Source organism: Vollenhovia emeryi, unplaced genomic scaffold, assembly GCF_000949405.1.
Source record: "Vollenhovia emeryi isolate VEMERY1.0 unplaced genomic scaffold, V.emery_V1.0 DF939132.1, whole genome shotgun sequence".
Lineage (NCBI taxonomy): Eukaryota > Metazoa > Arthropoda > Insecta > Hymenoptera > Formicidae > Vollenhovia > Vollenhovia emeryi.
Window position 1 is genome coordinate 2,167,860 of NW_011967234.1, and position 14,181 is coordinate 2,182,040.

Genomic DNA, 14,181 nt, shown 5'->3' on the forward strand with positions numbered 1-14,181 from the left:
ATTCCAAATAAGGAACAGGTAAACATTTTTTTAAGTATATATTATCATGTTGATAATTGTCAAGTTGGAAATTGTGCTTTTTGTTCCATTTATTACAACATGGTATGAATAAAATCGTTCGAGCTTTAATTGTATTCTTACTTAACGTTTGATAAAATATGTTAATCAATGTCGCACGTATATTCGTATAGAACTATTAATATACGCAAGATCGAAGGCAGGAAACATTGCATTGGAGATATCAGTCATAATTTATAATCGTATGTGCCGACAATATCAAATTTATAAATCTATCATCACTCAGACAATGGAGAGATAGCCTGTGGCTTTCACAATCTCTTGGAATAAAAATAAATTCATCAGAAAACTGACTTTCTTGGATTTTTTTCTGATTCATTATTCATACCTTCAGCTTTCATTTCCTTCAAGTACGCAAATATACCTTCCATACATATTGTACAAATAATATGGTTATACATGACACGATATTGTCCTCGACCATACTCACGTTATCTTTGAAATAATAGATTTGCAATGAAGTAGGGTGCATCTGTTGATAAATAAAAACCTATGGCCTTATCCATCATCCTGGCGAGCGGAAAACTTCGAAGGACTGCTCATTCGAAGCTACTTCGTTCGGTTCTTACAAACTAAATTTGGCAAAATTTAGTTTGTAAGAACCATCGATTTACGACTGTTCGAATCTTACCGGTCATTATTGTAAGTTATCAATTCTACCATATTATCTCATTATTTCATCTCATGTTTTATTAACTTGGAACGTCTTGCAGACAAAGTAAGTGTAAAAACCGAGCGGTATACACGTCATTACATTTCTTCTGTAACTTTCATAGGCATTCCTAATATAGAAATGGTGCATTTGGTGAAATTATTAATTTTATAGTCTAAGATAATAGCCTCAAATATATTTATTCCGTTATAGTAAATATTACATGATAAAACCTAAATATTACGTAATATTTACGTAATATTTACGTAATATTAAGAATTATTTCATAATTTTTTTACTTTTTATATTTGCACCATTATACTCTTTCATGTTATACATATCTGCTTAATTTTTTGTATTTATAATATATTTCTTAATAAATATATTATTAATGCAATTTTTTATCATTCCATCATCAAAATATATATCTTTATTCATTACCACTTACAGAAAAACGCTTGTCATTTAATTACAATTTTTTAAGAAACATAGTTGAAATTATCTATAAAAGAACAAACTAAATAATTGGTAATTAATGAATTTCATAAAGTAACTTATAAAAGATATAACTAGACTCTTGACTTTTCTTTTCCTTCGCTAATAGAATTTCCACTCACGCTTTAATCATTACTCTTAATACTGATAAATACGAGGCGGAAGCCTTCAGAATTTCTTTAAAAGTCATTAAATTCATTGCTACAAATTTTCTTGCAGTTAACTGCTGAGGATTAGTTGTTCGGAGAATTATTAATGGTAAATTTTTCATGGCGCGTATGTCAAAAGTGTACCATGGTGATTTATAAATTGCATAGGCCAATCCTTTCGATTGGAATTCCAATGTCTCTCCAGCGAAGCAGTAAATAAAAAGTTGCAATAGCAGTGCGAAAACGAAGACACTATGTTTTGCGGCGGTAAAAGTATCGTTCATCTCAAGTGAACGCATTAAGAGAAAACCTGAAAACAATACAATACGTTAAATGTGATTAGTAATAAATTTAAAATAGCTGCAAATCTTATAGTAATTATAATACAGAGTTTGTAATTTTGCAATATATATATTCAATTCTTTTTAATTAAAAAATTATATTTATTAGTTATTCTAGAGGAATTTATGTTTATTAGTTCGTATACACATATGTGTATGTGATATTGAATAAGTAAGAAATACAAATTCCGAAACTTTTACAACAATGTTAATTCAATTATTATTTATTTAAAATATTTCTACGTTTACCTGCAATACACAGCACAAGGACACTCATTAAAATTTGTGCTAAGATGACCAGGGTAAAAGCCCTCTCTAAATAATGCGACAAATATATTAGGTGATAATGTCTCTTCAATAAGATGTCGAATTTAGTGCGGCAGGGAAATTCTTCGCAACCCAATTTAGTGAAGTTCACCCTGAGAATTGCGAATTGTCCACACATGTGCATCGTGAGATGGAAGAAGAACCCATCGTTCCCGCACTGCGAAATGCCGTTAACGACGACCTGTACGAACTGCAAAACTTCAATGGCGCCGTAAGTAATGGAAGATGTATACTTTCCAAAGACGCAATAGGCCGCTAATATCAGTTTTCGTTCGTATGTATCATTGAAATACTGCTTTTCAGAATTCCAGGGCAAATTGATATTAGAAAACACGATAGCGGGAATCCTGGACATGACTGAGGCACAACCGAAGTAGAAGAATATCAAGGACCCTAGTTTACCTATGCGTGCATACTTCAGCATGATATCGCGAGAATAAGAATTTTTAACGGAAGTCCAATCGTGGATGATTGATTCCACCAAAATGAATTTTTGTCTCCAATATACCCGATGCAACAGTAGTTTTACCATGCTAACTAATGACGATGAGCACAATAAAAAGGCATCCATGGCGTCCTCCGGACCCTTACAGTGTAGAATCAATTCTAGTGACATGGTAATCAATGTACTCAACTGAAATTACGAAAATGAAATGAAAATATTGCGACAATATAAATATATTTTTATTTGATTTGATTTAATATACATTTTTCTCAAAAACGTTTCGTTTTCGCGATATTTGACCGTTCCCAGACTTTTCTAACACCCTGTATGTATACGAGAGAGGACGCAAATTTTTGGGGGATATTTTTTCAAAAATATTTACCGTGTACTTACAGGTCTGAAAGTTTAATCCTTTTCGAAGTATCTTCCATGTGACTTAGTTTAACAATCCCAGCCTTATTTACTTCAGGAAGTACTGGACTGTCTAGATTCTTCGCCCGAAATGCCGACAGCAATTTTTGTGGAACTTCATTATTAATATCAAATTGCTTCGAAGAGATTCAATTATCAGACTTGTGAGTACACTGTAAATATGTTTTTTACGTAGTCCCGGAAACTTTTGGGTACTCTTTCATGTATTGCACAAGATATTAATAATTTAACAGTTATAACAATATATTTATATACCAAGGCAAAATATCTATACAGTACATATAAATAGACTAACATTTAACACTTTTTTATTGTTTGATGAAATAAAAGAAAGACGTTCAAATACTTAACGCGAATATATAAAAGTGTAAATTGCACTGCATAACTCACTTCCACTGTCGTTGATAAAAACCATCGAATTTTCGAGAATACACTTTTCTCATCTAGTACCCAGAGTCCAATAATGCCAAGAAAATTTTTGTGAAATTTCAAACTATTTGTAGTATCAGTATTCCAATTCGTACTTGATCGCATTCTCGAGCACTTAAAAATTTTACGCTTGCGTAATATCTTTATTATTTCGCCCACAGACTGTTACACTGTTAATCTTCCAAGTCTCTCTTCAAATAGTTCTTACCCGAAGCGACTGTCGTTCCTCGAAACACATATACTGCTTTCTTCTCTATCGTTCAATATTTGATTTGTTACAGGTACAAGTACCTGTAGTACTTAAAGCAACCCCTCCGTGATGCAACCGACGGGCTGGATTTTTTTCTCATTTATTATTCATACCTTCGGCTTTCTTGACTTTCGTGGAAAATGCAAGTATAGCTTTCGTTTATATTTGTATGTGTAGAAATAATATGGTACCGAATGATACGTGATTCAACATTATTCTTGACAGACATTATTAATATCTGCAGATATCTCTTAGACTTACAGCCGCTTAAATATTGTATTTCGTGATAAATAAAAAATATAAGTAGCTTTGTAAACGATTGCACGAAACTGTTTCTCTTACTGAGAAAAATTTGTAAGTTGATTTATTCGTATAAAAATATATGTATATTCATATAAGTAGGAAAAAGAAGAGGTAAACTGTACACAACATCTTGTAACAGTATGTTGTAAGAATTACGTGAGACGTTAGTAGTATTTGTCTTTATATTTACTTATAATATATTTTATCATTTTCTTACATTATGTCCGGTACACATTAGATAATGTCAGGATAGAAACTGTTTTGTAGTATATTATTTCTAATAATTTAGAAGTACATTTTCAGGTTTTTTTTCCGGAAAAGGAGAAAACTATTCTGAAAATTATTCCAAATAAGAAACAGGTACACATGTTTTTTAATTATATATTATCATGTTGATGATTGTCGAGTTGAAGATTGTGCGTTTTGCTCGATTTATTACAACGTGGCATATTCATAATATACCAAACCGAATAAAAACGTTCGAGCCATAATGGTATTCTTATCTAACGTTTGGCAAAATATATATGTTAATCAATGTTGCACGTAGATTCGCATAGAACTATTCATACATGCAAGATCGAAGAAAACGAAGAAAGGAAACATTGCTTTGAAGATATCAGTCATAATTTATAATCGTGTATGCCGTCAATATCAATTTTACACATCTATCATCACTCTGAGAACGGAGAGATAGGAGCCCGTGGCTTTCAAAATCTCTTTGAATGAAAACAAATTCATCGGCAGGAATTTCCCAGCTGTCGTTTGATGAGGCATCCTTCCTCGAAACATCACCATAGGCAGGTTTTTCATTACCTTTACATTAAAATCGTACCACGGGCTGCTATAAGCGCTGTACGCGATCCTTCCGGTTACATATTCCAACTGGCCACCAGCGTAGCAATAGAGATACAATTGCACCAGCATCGTTAGAATCAAGACAACGTGCTTTATTGCTGCGACATTATCATTTAACTTCAACGATATTATCAACTGCATACCTGAAAATAAATCTTCAATTGTTACACAGAGACACAATGTAACTTTAATATGTCAATAATCTGTAATATCTAATAAAATAACAATATATTATATTTCCAAGATTTCGAATCTTTGGTTTATAGGAACTCGAATTCTTAGTTTATAATATAGTTTTGAATATTTCTAATAAATTTGGCAAATCTGGTTTGTTCGTTTCTTCAAACATTTTACTTACGAAGTATTAAAAAAATTTTCATTTGTTTCTCTAATCCTTCGATTTCTTATGTTATAATATTTTTTAATATACAATACAGAAACGAAATACCTTCCACACAAAGCAGTAACACGCTCATTGACACCTGCGCGAAAATAGCCATGTTAAATGCGTACTCGAAACTATCGGCTAATCTTATCAAATGGCAATGCCTGCCGATTAACATCCGTATCCTCTTTTTGCAGGTTCGCTCTTCCGGTTCGATGCCGGCGAAATCCATTTGCAGTACCTCGAACTGTCCGCATAGGTGCATAGCGAGACCGAAGAAGAAACCATCATTTCCGCAATGCGAAGTGGCATTGACGAAGATCTGCGCCACTTGTAGCAGCAAGACGCAGCTGTAAGTAATCGTTGGCAACGACCCAAAGACGCAGTAAGTCGCCAGAAAATATGTAGTCACAGCCGTGTCGTTGTCATTCGCCTTGGAGACATTTAGCCAGGGTATAAAGCTATCGAATGGCACGGCCATGAAGAGGAACGAGACGCCCGATGCGTAGCCCAGGTACAACATTGTCAAAGACACAATCCTGCCGACGTGGGTGTATCTCATCATCACCTCTCGCTGTAGCGTGTCCCGGGACACCGACCAGTCATCGACAATGGAAGTCACCAGAATATAAGTGTGCCTCCAAGTGAGGCGGATGACGATAAGCTTGGAGAGGCTGACGACAGACGAGAGGTCCATTAGGAAAGCCTCCATCATGTCCTCGGTACCGAGGCACTGCCGGTACGCTTCCAGAGACAGGCTGGCGATAGTACTGATCTAACCGCCGAGTAAATCGCGTTAATTCGCGATTTCTTAGTTTTAATTAAGTAATTTCTAATTACTTCATTAGTTTTATAAATGCCTAAGTATTTTTATCCAGTAAACTGTTTCCAGAGACGAAGATGTGATACAGGGATAACAGATATGGCAGTGAAGATATGTTTCGTATATCTTCGTATACATATATCTTTTATTCAGTTTATTAATAAGTATTTCTATGAATAACACAGTTAAGATGTATGCGGAAGAAAAAAATAACCAGGCAGAGATTTAGCTAAGAACCAGCATGATCGTTAGAGACGTTTCTATCACTGTTTGTGTTACTCCTTGAAAACGGTCGAACTTACCTATCATAATTATTTTTGTGACATTTACCTGGATCAAAATGGCTAAGGAACATCGTGCGATGGATTTAAGTTCTCCCGCATTCAAAGGCCAAATTCCAATTATACCGAGAACTTTTTCGTAAACATTTAGAGCGTAATGAGATTCGTTGTTCCAGTCCCTTGCTTTCTTCATTATGAAGAATCGCTATGGATCTTTTTCTAAGAATTAATAACAAATTAATTAAGGCTACATATATACTTACACGTGTATGTTCCATGTTACACCAAGATCTTAGTCAAAGCAGTCTCAATTATAGATCTTTATTTGAGTTAATATCGAAGCACAGAAATACTTTCAAAAAATGCGCTTCTCATCATCGCAATATTAATCGATTTGCAAGTAAATAAGAATGCACTTCAATAATGGGAAAATTATATGTACTTTATTTAATGTTGATTTAATCGAGAATCAAGTCGATAGATCAAGAATCAAGATCGATCCAATTGCAAACAATTATCACGCACAAGCCGAATGAAATTATTGATATCCGTTTCTCTTGATATCGTCTATTCGATTTCATGTGCGTTGACCAAGCTCCAAACTTACTGTGAAGGCGCGCGGTAAGCAAAGCCATCTCGCTACCCACGCCATCGAGGGCGAGACGTCCTTCTTTGATCTTTTATTCACGCGAGGAGCGGCGTTCCGCCGCGCGGAAACGGAATCGACAGAACGAAATCACATACATACGTTTCTATAAGATGCTTTGTAGTTGAGGGCTGTTTCACTTTTAAATTTTTGAACTTTTACCGATTACAGCCTCTACCGAGAGTGTCTTTGCGCGAACATGCATTTGTGGTATGCGACGCAGTACCATCACGCATCTCTTTCATCGTGGCAAGAACATAAAAGGAAATACGAAAATTAATAGTGCACTTCTGTTCTTACGCTGTAGTTCTGTAACTGAAATCGAAACGTACAGGTAACGTATGGCATCATATGATTTTGTATGTAGCATGAAACGTTAGTCTATCGTTCTGTGTCGTGGAAGTAACTGAAAGGGGATGGAAAAGACAAGGGATGTATAAAGTATCGTGTACTGTTGAAGGAAAACTGGAAACTTTTATATCAAAATATCGTGACATCCCATGCACATCTCTCTAAAATTAAGATACGACTAAAAACTTCACTCTAAATTATTTCAAATTAATCTACAAACTTTATGAAAGCTTACTATCGCGACGGGATGTAATCGACAACATTGCGCAACTTCAACAACTGGATAATATATATTATTCACCTAACATGACACGCAAGACCGAAAGATACGACGCCGTGGACTTTAAGATATCTTTAAACGTGATCATGTTCATGACCACGAATTTCCCGGCCGTCAATTGATGAGGAATACTGGCTCGCATTAGAATAATCTGGAAATCCTTGGCTATACTAGCTGGCAGATCATACCAATCGCAATCGTAAGTGGCATAAGACAATGCGGTACTTCTCATCTCCAAGTAATCACCAGCGAACGTGTAGAACGACAATTGGATCAGCATAAGAAGTAAGACACTAATGCTATGTATAATTAGACGTAGATTGCCGATAGGTAACGATGCGATTAATATGTACCCTAGAAAATGTTATCGCAACATTAAAAACACGCAGTTTTGTAGTACGAGATTCGATATTGTATTATAAAGATTGCAAATAATTACGTAAACTCCAGCTACGCAATGTCATTGCAAATTAGAACTTGAGAGTGTTTAACAAATAACCAAATTGATCTCATAATTGAAAGTTTAATTTAATAACACTTTGGGAAAGCGTCTTAAAATTTAACAGTTTTTCATTTAAAGGCACATTACCCTCTACACACATGAGAGTGCTGGTAACGAACAAATATATCAAAACGCTCGCATTAAATGACTCCTCCATGCACTCGGCCAGTCGGATAAGATGACAATGCCTCTGGACCGCTTCGGCTATCACGCGACGCGCCTCGCTAACTCTGAATTCGGATATCTTGAGACTCAACGCATCAAATTGGGCGCACAGATGCATGGTCAGTCCAAAGAAGAAACTGGTGGTGCCGAAGGTTAATATACCGGTGGTGAACATCTGCATCGCCTGAATGACTATGAGCGCCTGATGCGACGACGCGCTCCGAAACATGCAAGGCTGACTTCCGTTCTCGTGGCTCACGTTTACATTGATCTCATTATCAAGCTGACCCGTTTTCGCGGTAACCGCTGTTATCGCCATAACGGCGTAACCACCTACTATAATAGCCACCAGAATGAAGGTAAGCACCGTCACGCGTGTCGACATTGTTGCGTATTTCTTCATGATCCAGCGAACTTTTTTATCCTTCTGCACAACCCAATCGTCTATCATGGAAGTGACTATCTCGAGTAATTCCTCTCGGTGAATACGAGGTGCAATTAGCCTTGTAAGGGCTAACGAAGCTGCGCAACCGGTTACCACGGAGTCAAAAGAATTTTTCGCTCCATTACAGTGCAAATAAATTTCGGTGAAATAGATGCTCATCGGAACTACCTAGAAAATAAGAGATTGCCATGTATTGCGCAACAATAGATTATTGAAAAAAAGCTCAGTATAATTATTTCTTATATATTAGAAATATGTAACATAAAATTCATATTATTGATACAATTATCAAAATACGAAAATATTTTAATATTATAAAGTAATTTTGTAATGTCAATCCGTACCATATCGTGTGAGTCACCGGTGACCCACACTAGACTTTCTGTTCTAAGCCGTTTGATATTTCGGCCGCTTAATACGTTCACATTAAAGGTTAATATTAAATCGATATTTAATCAATATATTTGCCTCGTTGTGTATTGTATTTTGTACATTAAGCCTCTTTCTTTATAATAATAACTTTTTATTTTGTAATTATTATGAAAAACAACTATTACATAATGAACGTACTGTACGGGCCACCGCTGATTCATGCGATGTAGAGAATAAATCACGTAAAATTATTCCAGCACGGAACGTGTTAATTAATATAATATTTTATAACTTTATATATAACAATTATAATTTTTAAAAAATATATTTTAGCAGGTTGCTCTTAAGCCAGTCAATTTCAGCAAATTTCACTTATATTTTACTTATGCTTAACTTGCTACATATTTAAGCATCTCACAATTTATTTGTCTGCCTGCCTTCAATCAAAAGACTCGTAATAAATGCGGTTAACGGATTCATTCATATTATTATTACATTGTAAAATAATTATACTTTTAATATATCTTATTAACATTTGTGTACGAGAGCGTTATATAATTTAGCATCACGTAATCAAAGGCCCATTAACGGTACTTGCTTCTAAAAATACAGCGATGATCCATCTAAGATCCATGAAGATAGTTCTCTCTCTCACAGGCCAGATACCGACGCAACTAAGGACAAATCTGTGCACCGACAATGTCGCGGTAATGTCTTTATGGAAGATCATTCCGAATCCGAGGACTCCTGTCACAAGTATGCGATCGTCAGATTAAGGCGAGGCACGCGGAAGTGTTCGTAACATTTTTCAAAGATACCGCTGTACTGCATCTTTTATTCGCGTGCGACCGCCTCCAGCCGCGTTGACTTTTCGCGAGACACCGCGGGACGTAGCAAAGAGGATCTTTTCTTGAAAAAAGTCGCACGCTACGAATGTCGCAATTTACAAAACTGTTTTCTTGAGGTACGCGGTGAAACGACGTGCGGACGTTATATTGATCGCGCGCCTTTTCTCTCTTGTAAAACTATTTGAATCTTAAAATCTTCTGCCTCTCATAAAAAATACACGTAGATATATCTATGTGTCAACGTTGTGGAGAAACTAGAAATTCCTCTCTAATTTCTTATTTATGAACCACAAATCTAAGCCATATGCCATATCTCGAAGTAAAATAGAGATGTTGAAAACTTGCAATGTATTTACTGCGCGGTATACAACTTATATTTTCTTTAATCAAGAATGTACGGCGCGTGCTAGCTTTGGTACATAAAATTTTAGCTTTATGTACGTTGTATATAAAACTGCATTACATTAATGCGTAGAGCACCGCGCGTTTTCCGTGTCGCATTTTTGTTTTACAGAGACTTTAGTCGCACGATCGCCTCTTGCTGCTTCGTGAAATCTCATATAGGTCTCATTACCGAAGACGCCAGAAGAGTTTGTTCTACAATTCCACACGGAGGAATCAATTAGTCCTCGGGCAGAACAAACAGGATAAAATACCGACGAGCTATAATCGCCGGCTACTCAAAAATTGGCGTCAAGTCACAGCTCGTAACCGGTTAAACGTCCCTTCTCTCTATCATCGCTTCATGCTATACCGCAGTGCAAAGAGATGACCTTGGTACCTGGAAGTTGAAGAGGCCGGTATACCTTCGTCGGACGCACGTTCCCTAATCCCTCGCGGGGTCATCGACTGTCCGAAAGAGGCTTTTGTGTGTATCTGTATCAAGAGCCGGTTTTACAGCGAAGTAGTAGCGTCTCTCGACAAGTGGTTATCCAAATCTGATACAATCTGTTACAGCAATTTTACTACAGAGTGACGAGATATTTTCTTATCCGTACGGCGAGACCTCTACTCCAATCCGGCATCCGAATTCCATGTGGAACGTAACATATCTCATTGGGGAATTCCAGAAAGGAAGTACATTTGCGCGGCTGTAATTTACATACCGTGGCCTGGATAAAAACTGGCTGAGCTAACCCGATCTCGATAACGGTAATTTTCACTGCCGCATTTCCAAACGTTCATTCATTGCAATTGGCATTATTGGCGGAATATCGTCGATTAGATTGTTCACGGCGTTTCGAGGCTATAATGTCTGCATCAGATGCGAACACGTTGGATGTTTATTTAAAGTCATCTAACGTGTTCAACGTTAATAGACCGTATTATATTATCAGCTGTCACGCAAGAATCATATTATAAACAGTTATAATTATCAAGAACTGCGTATAATGGGTACAATGTACAATCACCATGTTCCTAATTAATACGATAAGTAGCCAAGTCACGAGGAAGTATTTATAAAAATAGAAACTCATACATTCTACAATAATCTTATAGCATTAGGTAAACCGTTCTCGAATTTGTCGTTTTCAATATGTTGTTGTCTATAAAATTTACTTGTTTCAACCTCCGGTGGTTTTAGGTTCTCTATACGCTGAATTTTTATCTCCAAAGAAAGACCAATTTCGTATAATAATAAATGTAAAGTTTACCTATTACCACAATAGAAAATTGGTAATCTGTTTTGAGAAACTGTCTACGTCACAGAACCGTTCGAAATTTCGCCTGATGCACGCTGTGTCGTCGAGCAAACCAAAATCTGAAAAATCTAAACGCGGGCACGAGAATGTTTGGAGCTTCGGAGCAAAGGCGCTAGAATTCACGCAAGTGCAGGTAATATTCCGGTCGTGGTGCAGGGATCTGCATCGAGTCGAAAGCGTGCTGGCGGTGCATTGTATTTGCCGGCTTCTACGCTCGAAAGCCAGGGGACTTGCTCAGGTAGGTAAGTACCGTTCGACGCGCTACGTCTGACGCCAGTCACACCACAACCTTCGTCGTGTCAGGTGCACGGAGGTGCTCCTGAGGAACCACACACGCGCACAGTTCGTTCACAGTCCGACACAGGCAGCCCGTAGATCTTCCTTCACTGGCTTCAAAGGTACGGGGGAAATAAATCGCTACGCACAAGATATTCGTTTCACGATAACGATACCATTGTCCAGACGGAGAGCGACCTTTTTATCGGAACTCCTCAAGAGCGCTGCATAATTCTTAAAATACCTGGACGTTTACGTGTCTTTACGAGTTCGTGGGATTGACGTGAAAGTCATGAAAGTAGACCATCCGAATGTGAGGACGTAAAATTAAGTGTTTGGTTGAAACTTCGTGTTTTAAGGAAGCCTGCTCACGGAACTTTATTCAAACACAGGCGTGGCGTTGCAGATATTGCAAATTCGAAATATCTTGTTCGTTAATATAACCCGGTTTTTGGTATTTTTTTAAATATACTTCTTTTATGTTTCCTTTTATATTTTATCTCACACTTTCAGCAAAGTAAATTCTGGCAACTCGCATCGTATTAAACATACGGTACCCGGGCAAACGGTACTTCATTAAGGAATATTTTTCATTAACCGCTCTCTACATTGAGACCAAAGATGTCGTAACATTTTCAAATTTGCACAGCAGCTATACTTTCATTACAAGTGACAGATTACGCGCTCGCGATGCTTTTGCTGCGATATACACAAACAGTTGCGTAATTAAAAGACATTAATTTTGTACATTCCGCGAATCAACCCTCCGGCGTAGACGCGAACCTTCCGCGAGATGCACGCAAAATTTTCCCGTCATAAATAATGTAACGGCAATTCGAACACCGATGATCGTATCGCCTTTCCACATTGGAAACACCATCGAACACGCTCTACTTGACTGCGACTACCGTTGCTGCTGGCGCGGCCACGCGAATTTTTCAACCGGCAATTCCGCCGCGCGCGCGAGCGCGCCGCCACGCGTGTAATTGCAATCTATGGGGGTTTCGTTTGTCTTGCTGATCACATTGGCGAAGTTTACGAGCTGACTGACTATATCCGAGATGTTAAGTAACTGTTCCGCTGCCGTGACGTGGCTATGCGTAAGAGAAAGGACGTCTCACGTGCTTGAACTTGAACTAACACATGGTAAAAAGGGTAATCTGGAATACTGGAATATAATGCACTTATACAAATAGACATACATTTTTTATTTACATGTATATTTTTAATATTCTTATATGTTCATACATTTATGTATAAATTTGATACATAATAATTGAGATAACTTTATAAAAATCGGAAAGACACTAAGCAAGATCGTACAAAATTAATAAAACGTAATTCGAAATGCATGAAAAATAATTTCTATTGCTAACTTCTTCATGTAAATATATATATGTGTGAAAGCTTATTTTTACTTATCTTCCACACAAATATTACCGATGTTTGTAAATGTAGTTCTATTTAAAGTTGTACAATTCCATCAAATAATCGACAATGTTTATAGCAATATTAAGTTACAAGTGTTGCAAGAAAATTCATTCGAAATTTTAAACATTTGTGAGTCACCTCGTTATTTATGATAATGCGCACCTATAGTGCTTTGGCAATACCCTCGGCCTAGCCTTACAGTTAGTTATCCAAGGCCCTCCCTTATCGATACAACGATAAGCGAGTAGTTTCCTAAAACAACTATGTAATTTCGTTAAAAATTGCTCCAATTATTATAAATGCAAGTACAGTTACAAACTAGATATATATATATTTTAATGGTGTAATTATACATTTACATCTTGCGACATTCTTCGCGGAAAGTCGGAACAATTCTTTTTAATAAAAGTTTTAATCTAATTGCAAGCTACTTTTTTCTTTTGAAACATTGATGCCAATAACTACGTTACCAATTTTGTAATATAAAATTAACAATAGTATCAATATATTTATTATATATACATTAAAATTGCAAACGTTAAAAAAGGCAGACGACTGATAATATTTGTTACGTACAAACAAATGATTCATTGCATTTTATCATTTGACAAAATACGTACAATTAACATAATAGGCCAATCAATAGCTTCCTGTATTACTTCGTAATTGGTTTCACTTTTAAGGTAATAATTCTAAAAATTGCTATCTTCGTAGAGATAAAATGCATGATGATTATATGTATATTACACATCTCTCTCTCTCTCTCTTCCCTCCCTCCCTCTCCCCATTCGTCCACCCTTCTTCTCACCCTCATTCACGCCCACAAACACACACACCCAACCCTCAAAACAGATTAAAGCGTTATACTAAGCTCATCATTACGTGAATAATATACACGAAAAATCTTTCAGAGAAAT

The 14,181-nt window shown here is 36.5% G+C and overlaps 4 protein-coding genes across 6 annotated transcripts in view; 1 reads left to right on the top strand and 3 right to left on the bottom strand.

Annotated features, from left to right (window-relative positions):
* Nucleotides 1-1,175: 1,175 nt before the first annotated feature.
* On the bottom strand, nt 1,176-3,511 carry LOC105568043 (odorant receptor 10a-like). 2 transcript variants are annotated; one of them, XM_012023406.1, is made up of 4 exons: nt 3,310-3,511; nt 2,445-2,676; nt 1,965-2,240; nt 1,176-1,684 (listed from the first exon to the last, which is right to left on the bottom strand). In XM_012023406.1, the coding sequence occupies exons 1-4, from the start codon at nt 3,451-3,453 to the stop codon at nt 1,344-1,346; spliced, it is 993 nt and encodes a 330-aa protein (XP_011878796.1). In that variant the 5' UTR covers nt 3,454-3,511; the 3' UTR covers nt 1,176-1,343. The 2 variants fall into 2 exon arrangements, with proteins under 2 accessions (XP_011878796.1, XP_011878795.1); XM_012023405.1 differs by having other exon boundaries at nt 1,965-2,676.
* Nucleotides 3,512-4,284: 773 nt separating this feature from the next.
* LOC105568047 (odorant receptor 4-like) lies at nt 4,285-6,997 on the bottom strand. 2 transcript variants are annotated; one of them, XM_012023410.1, is made up of 4 exons: nt 6,688-6,997; nt 6,295-6,464; nt 5,205-5,916; nt 4,285-4,899 (listed from the first exon to the last, which is right to left on the bottom strand). In XM_012023410.1, the coding sequence occupies exons 2-4, from the start codon at nt 6,436-6,438 to the stop codon at nt 4,559-4,561; spliced, it is 1,197 nt and encodes a 398-aa protein (XP_011878800.1). In that variant the 5' UTR covers nt 6,439-6,464; nt 6,688-6,997; the 3' UTR covers nt 4,285-4,558. The 2 variants fall into 2 exon arrangements, with proteins under 2 accessions (XP_011878800.1, XP_011878799.1); XM_012023409.1 differs by having other exon boundaries at nt 6,295-6,997.
* A 227-nt stretch (nt 6,998-7,224) lies between these two features.
* LOC105568048 (odorant receptor 45b-like) lies at nt 7,225-8,865 on the bottom strand. Its single transcript, XM_012023412.1, has 2 exons — nt 8,112-8,865; nt 7,225-7,876 (listed from the first exon to the last, which is right to left on the bottom strand). The coding sequence occupies exons 1-2, from the start codon at nt 8,791-8,793 to the stop codon at nt 7,536-7,538; spliced, it is 1,023 nt and encodes a 340-aa protein (XP_011878802.1). The 5' UTR covers nt 8,794-8,865; the 3' UTR covers nt 7,225-7,535.
* Nucleotides 8,866-11,796: 2,931 nt separating this feature from the next.
* The window catches only part of LOC105568089, a 6,665-nt gene continuing 4,280 nt past the window's right edge, over nt 11,797-14,181 (top strand). The window contains exon 1 of the mRNA XM_012023474.1: nt 11,797-11,955. The gene's annotated coding sequence lies outside the window, so the exon portion shown is untranslated. The remainder of the gene's footprint in view (nt 11,956-14,181) is intronic.

Excerpts from the sequence above, each read along its gene's own strand:
- LOC105568048 (XM_012023412.1), bottom strand. The coding sequence starts at position 8,793 with ATGAGCATCTATTTCACCGAAATTTATTTGCACTGTAATGGAGCGAAA. Across the intron at positions 7,877-8,111 it reads CACTCTCATGTGTGTAGAGG|GGTACATATTAATCGCATCG; the intron begins GTAATGTGCCTT and ends AACATTTTCTAG.
- LOC105568047 (XM_012023410.1), bottom strand. The coding sequence starts at position 6,438 with ATGAAGAAAGCAAGGGACTGGAACAACGAATCTCATTACGCTCTAAAT. Across the intron at positions 5,917-6,294 it reads CCTTAGCCATTTTGATCCAG|ATCAGTACTATCGCCAGCCT; the intron begins GTAAATGTCACA and ends CTCGGCGGTTAG. Across the intron at positions 4,900-5,204 it reads GTTACTGCTTTGTGTGGAAG|GTATGCAGTTGATAATATCG; the intron begins GTATTTCGTTTC and ends ATTTATTTTCAG.
- LOC105568043 (XM_012023405.1), bottom strand. The coding sequence starts at position 3,453 with ATGCGATCAAGTACGAATTGGAATACTGATACTACAAATAGTTTGAAA. Across the intron at positions 2,677-3,309 it reads TTTTATCAACGACAGTGGAA|TTGAGTACATTGATTACCAT; the intron begins GTGAGTTATGCA and ends TCGTAATTTCAG. Across the intron at positions 1,685-1,964 it reads CCTTGTGCTGTGTATTGCAG|GTTTTCTCTTAATGCGTTCA; the intron begins GTAAACGTAGAA and ends TATTGTTTTCAG.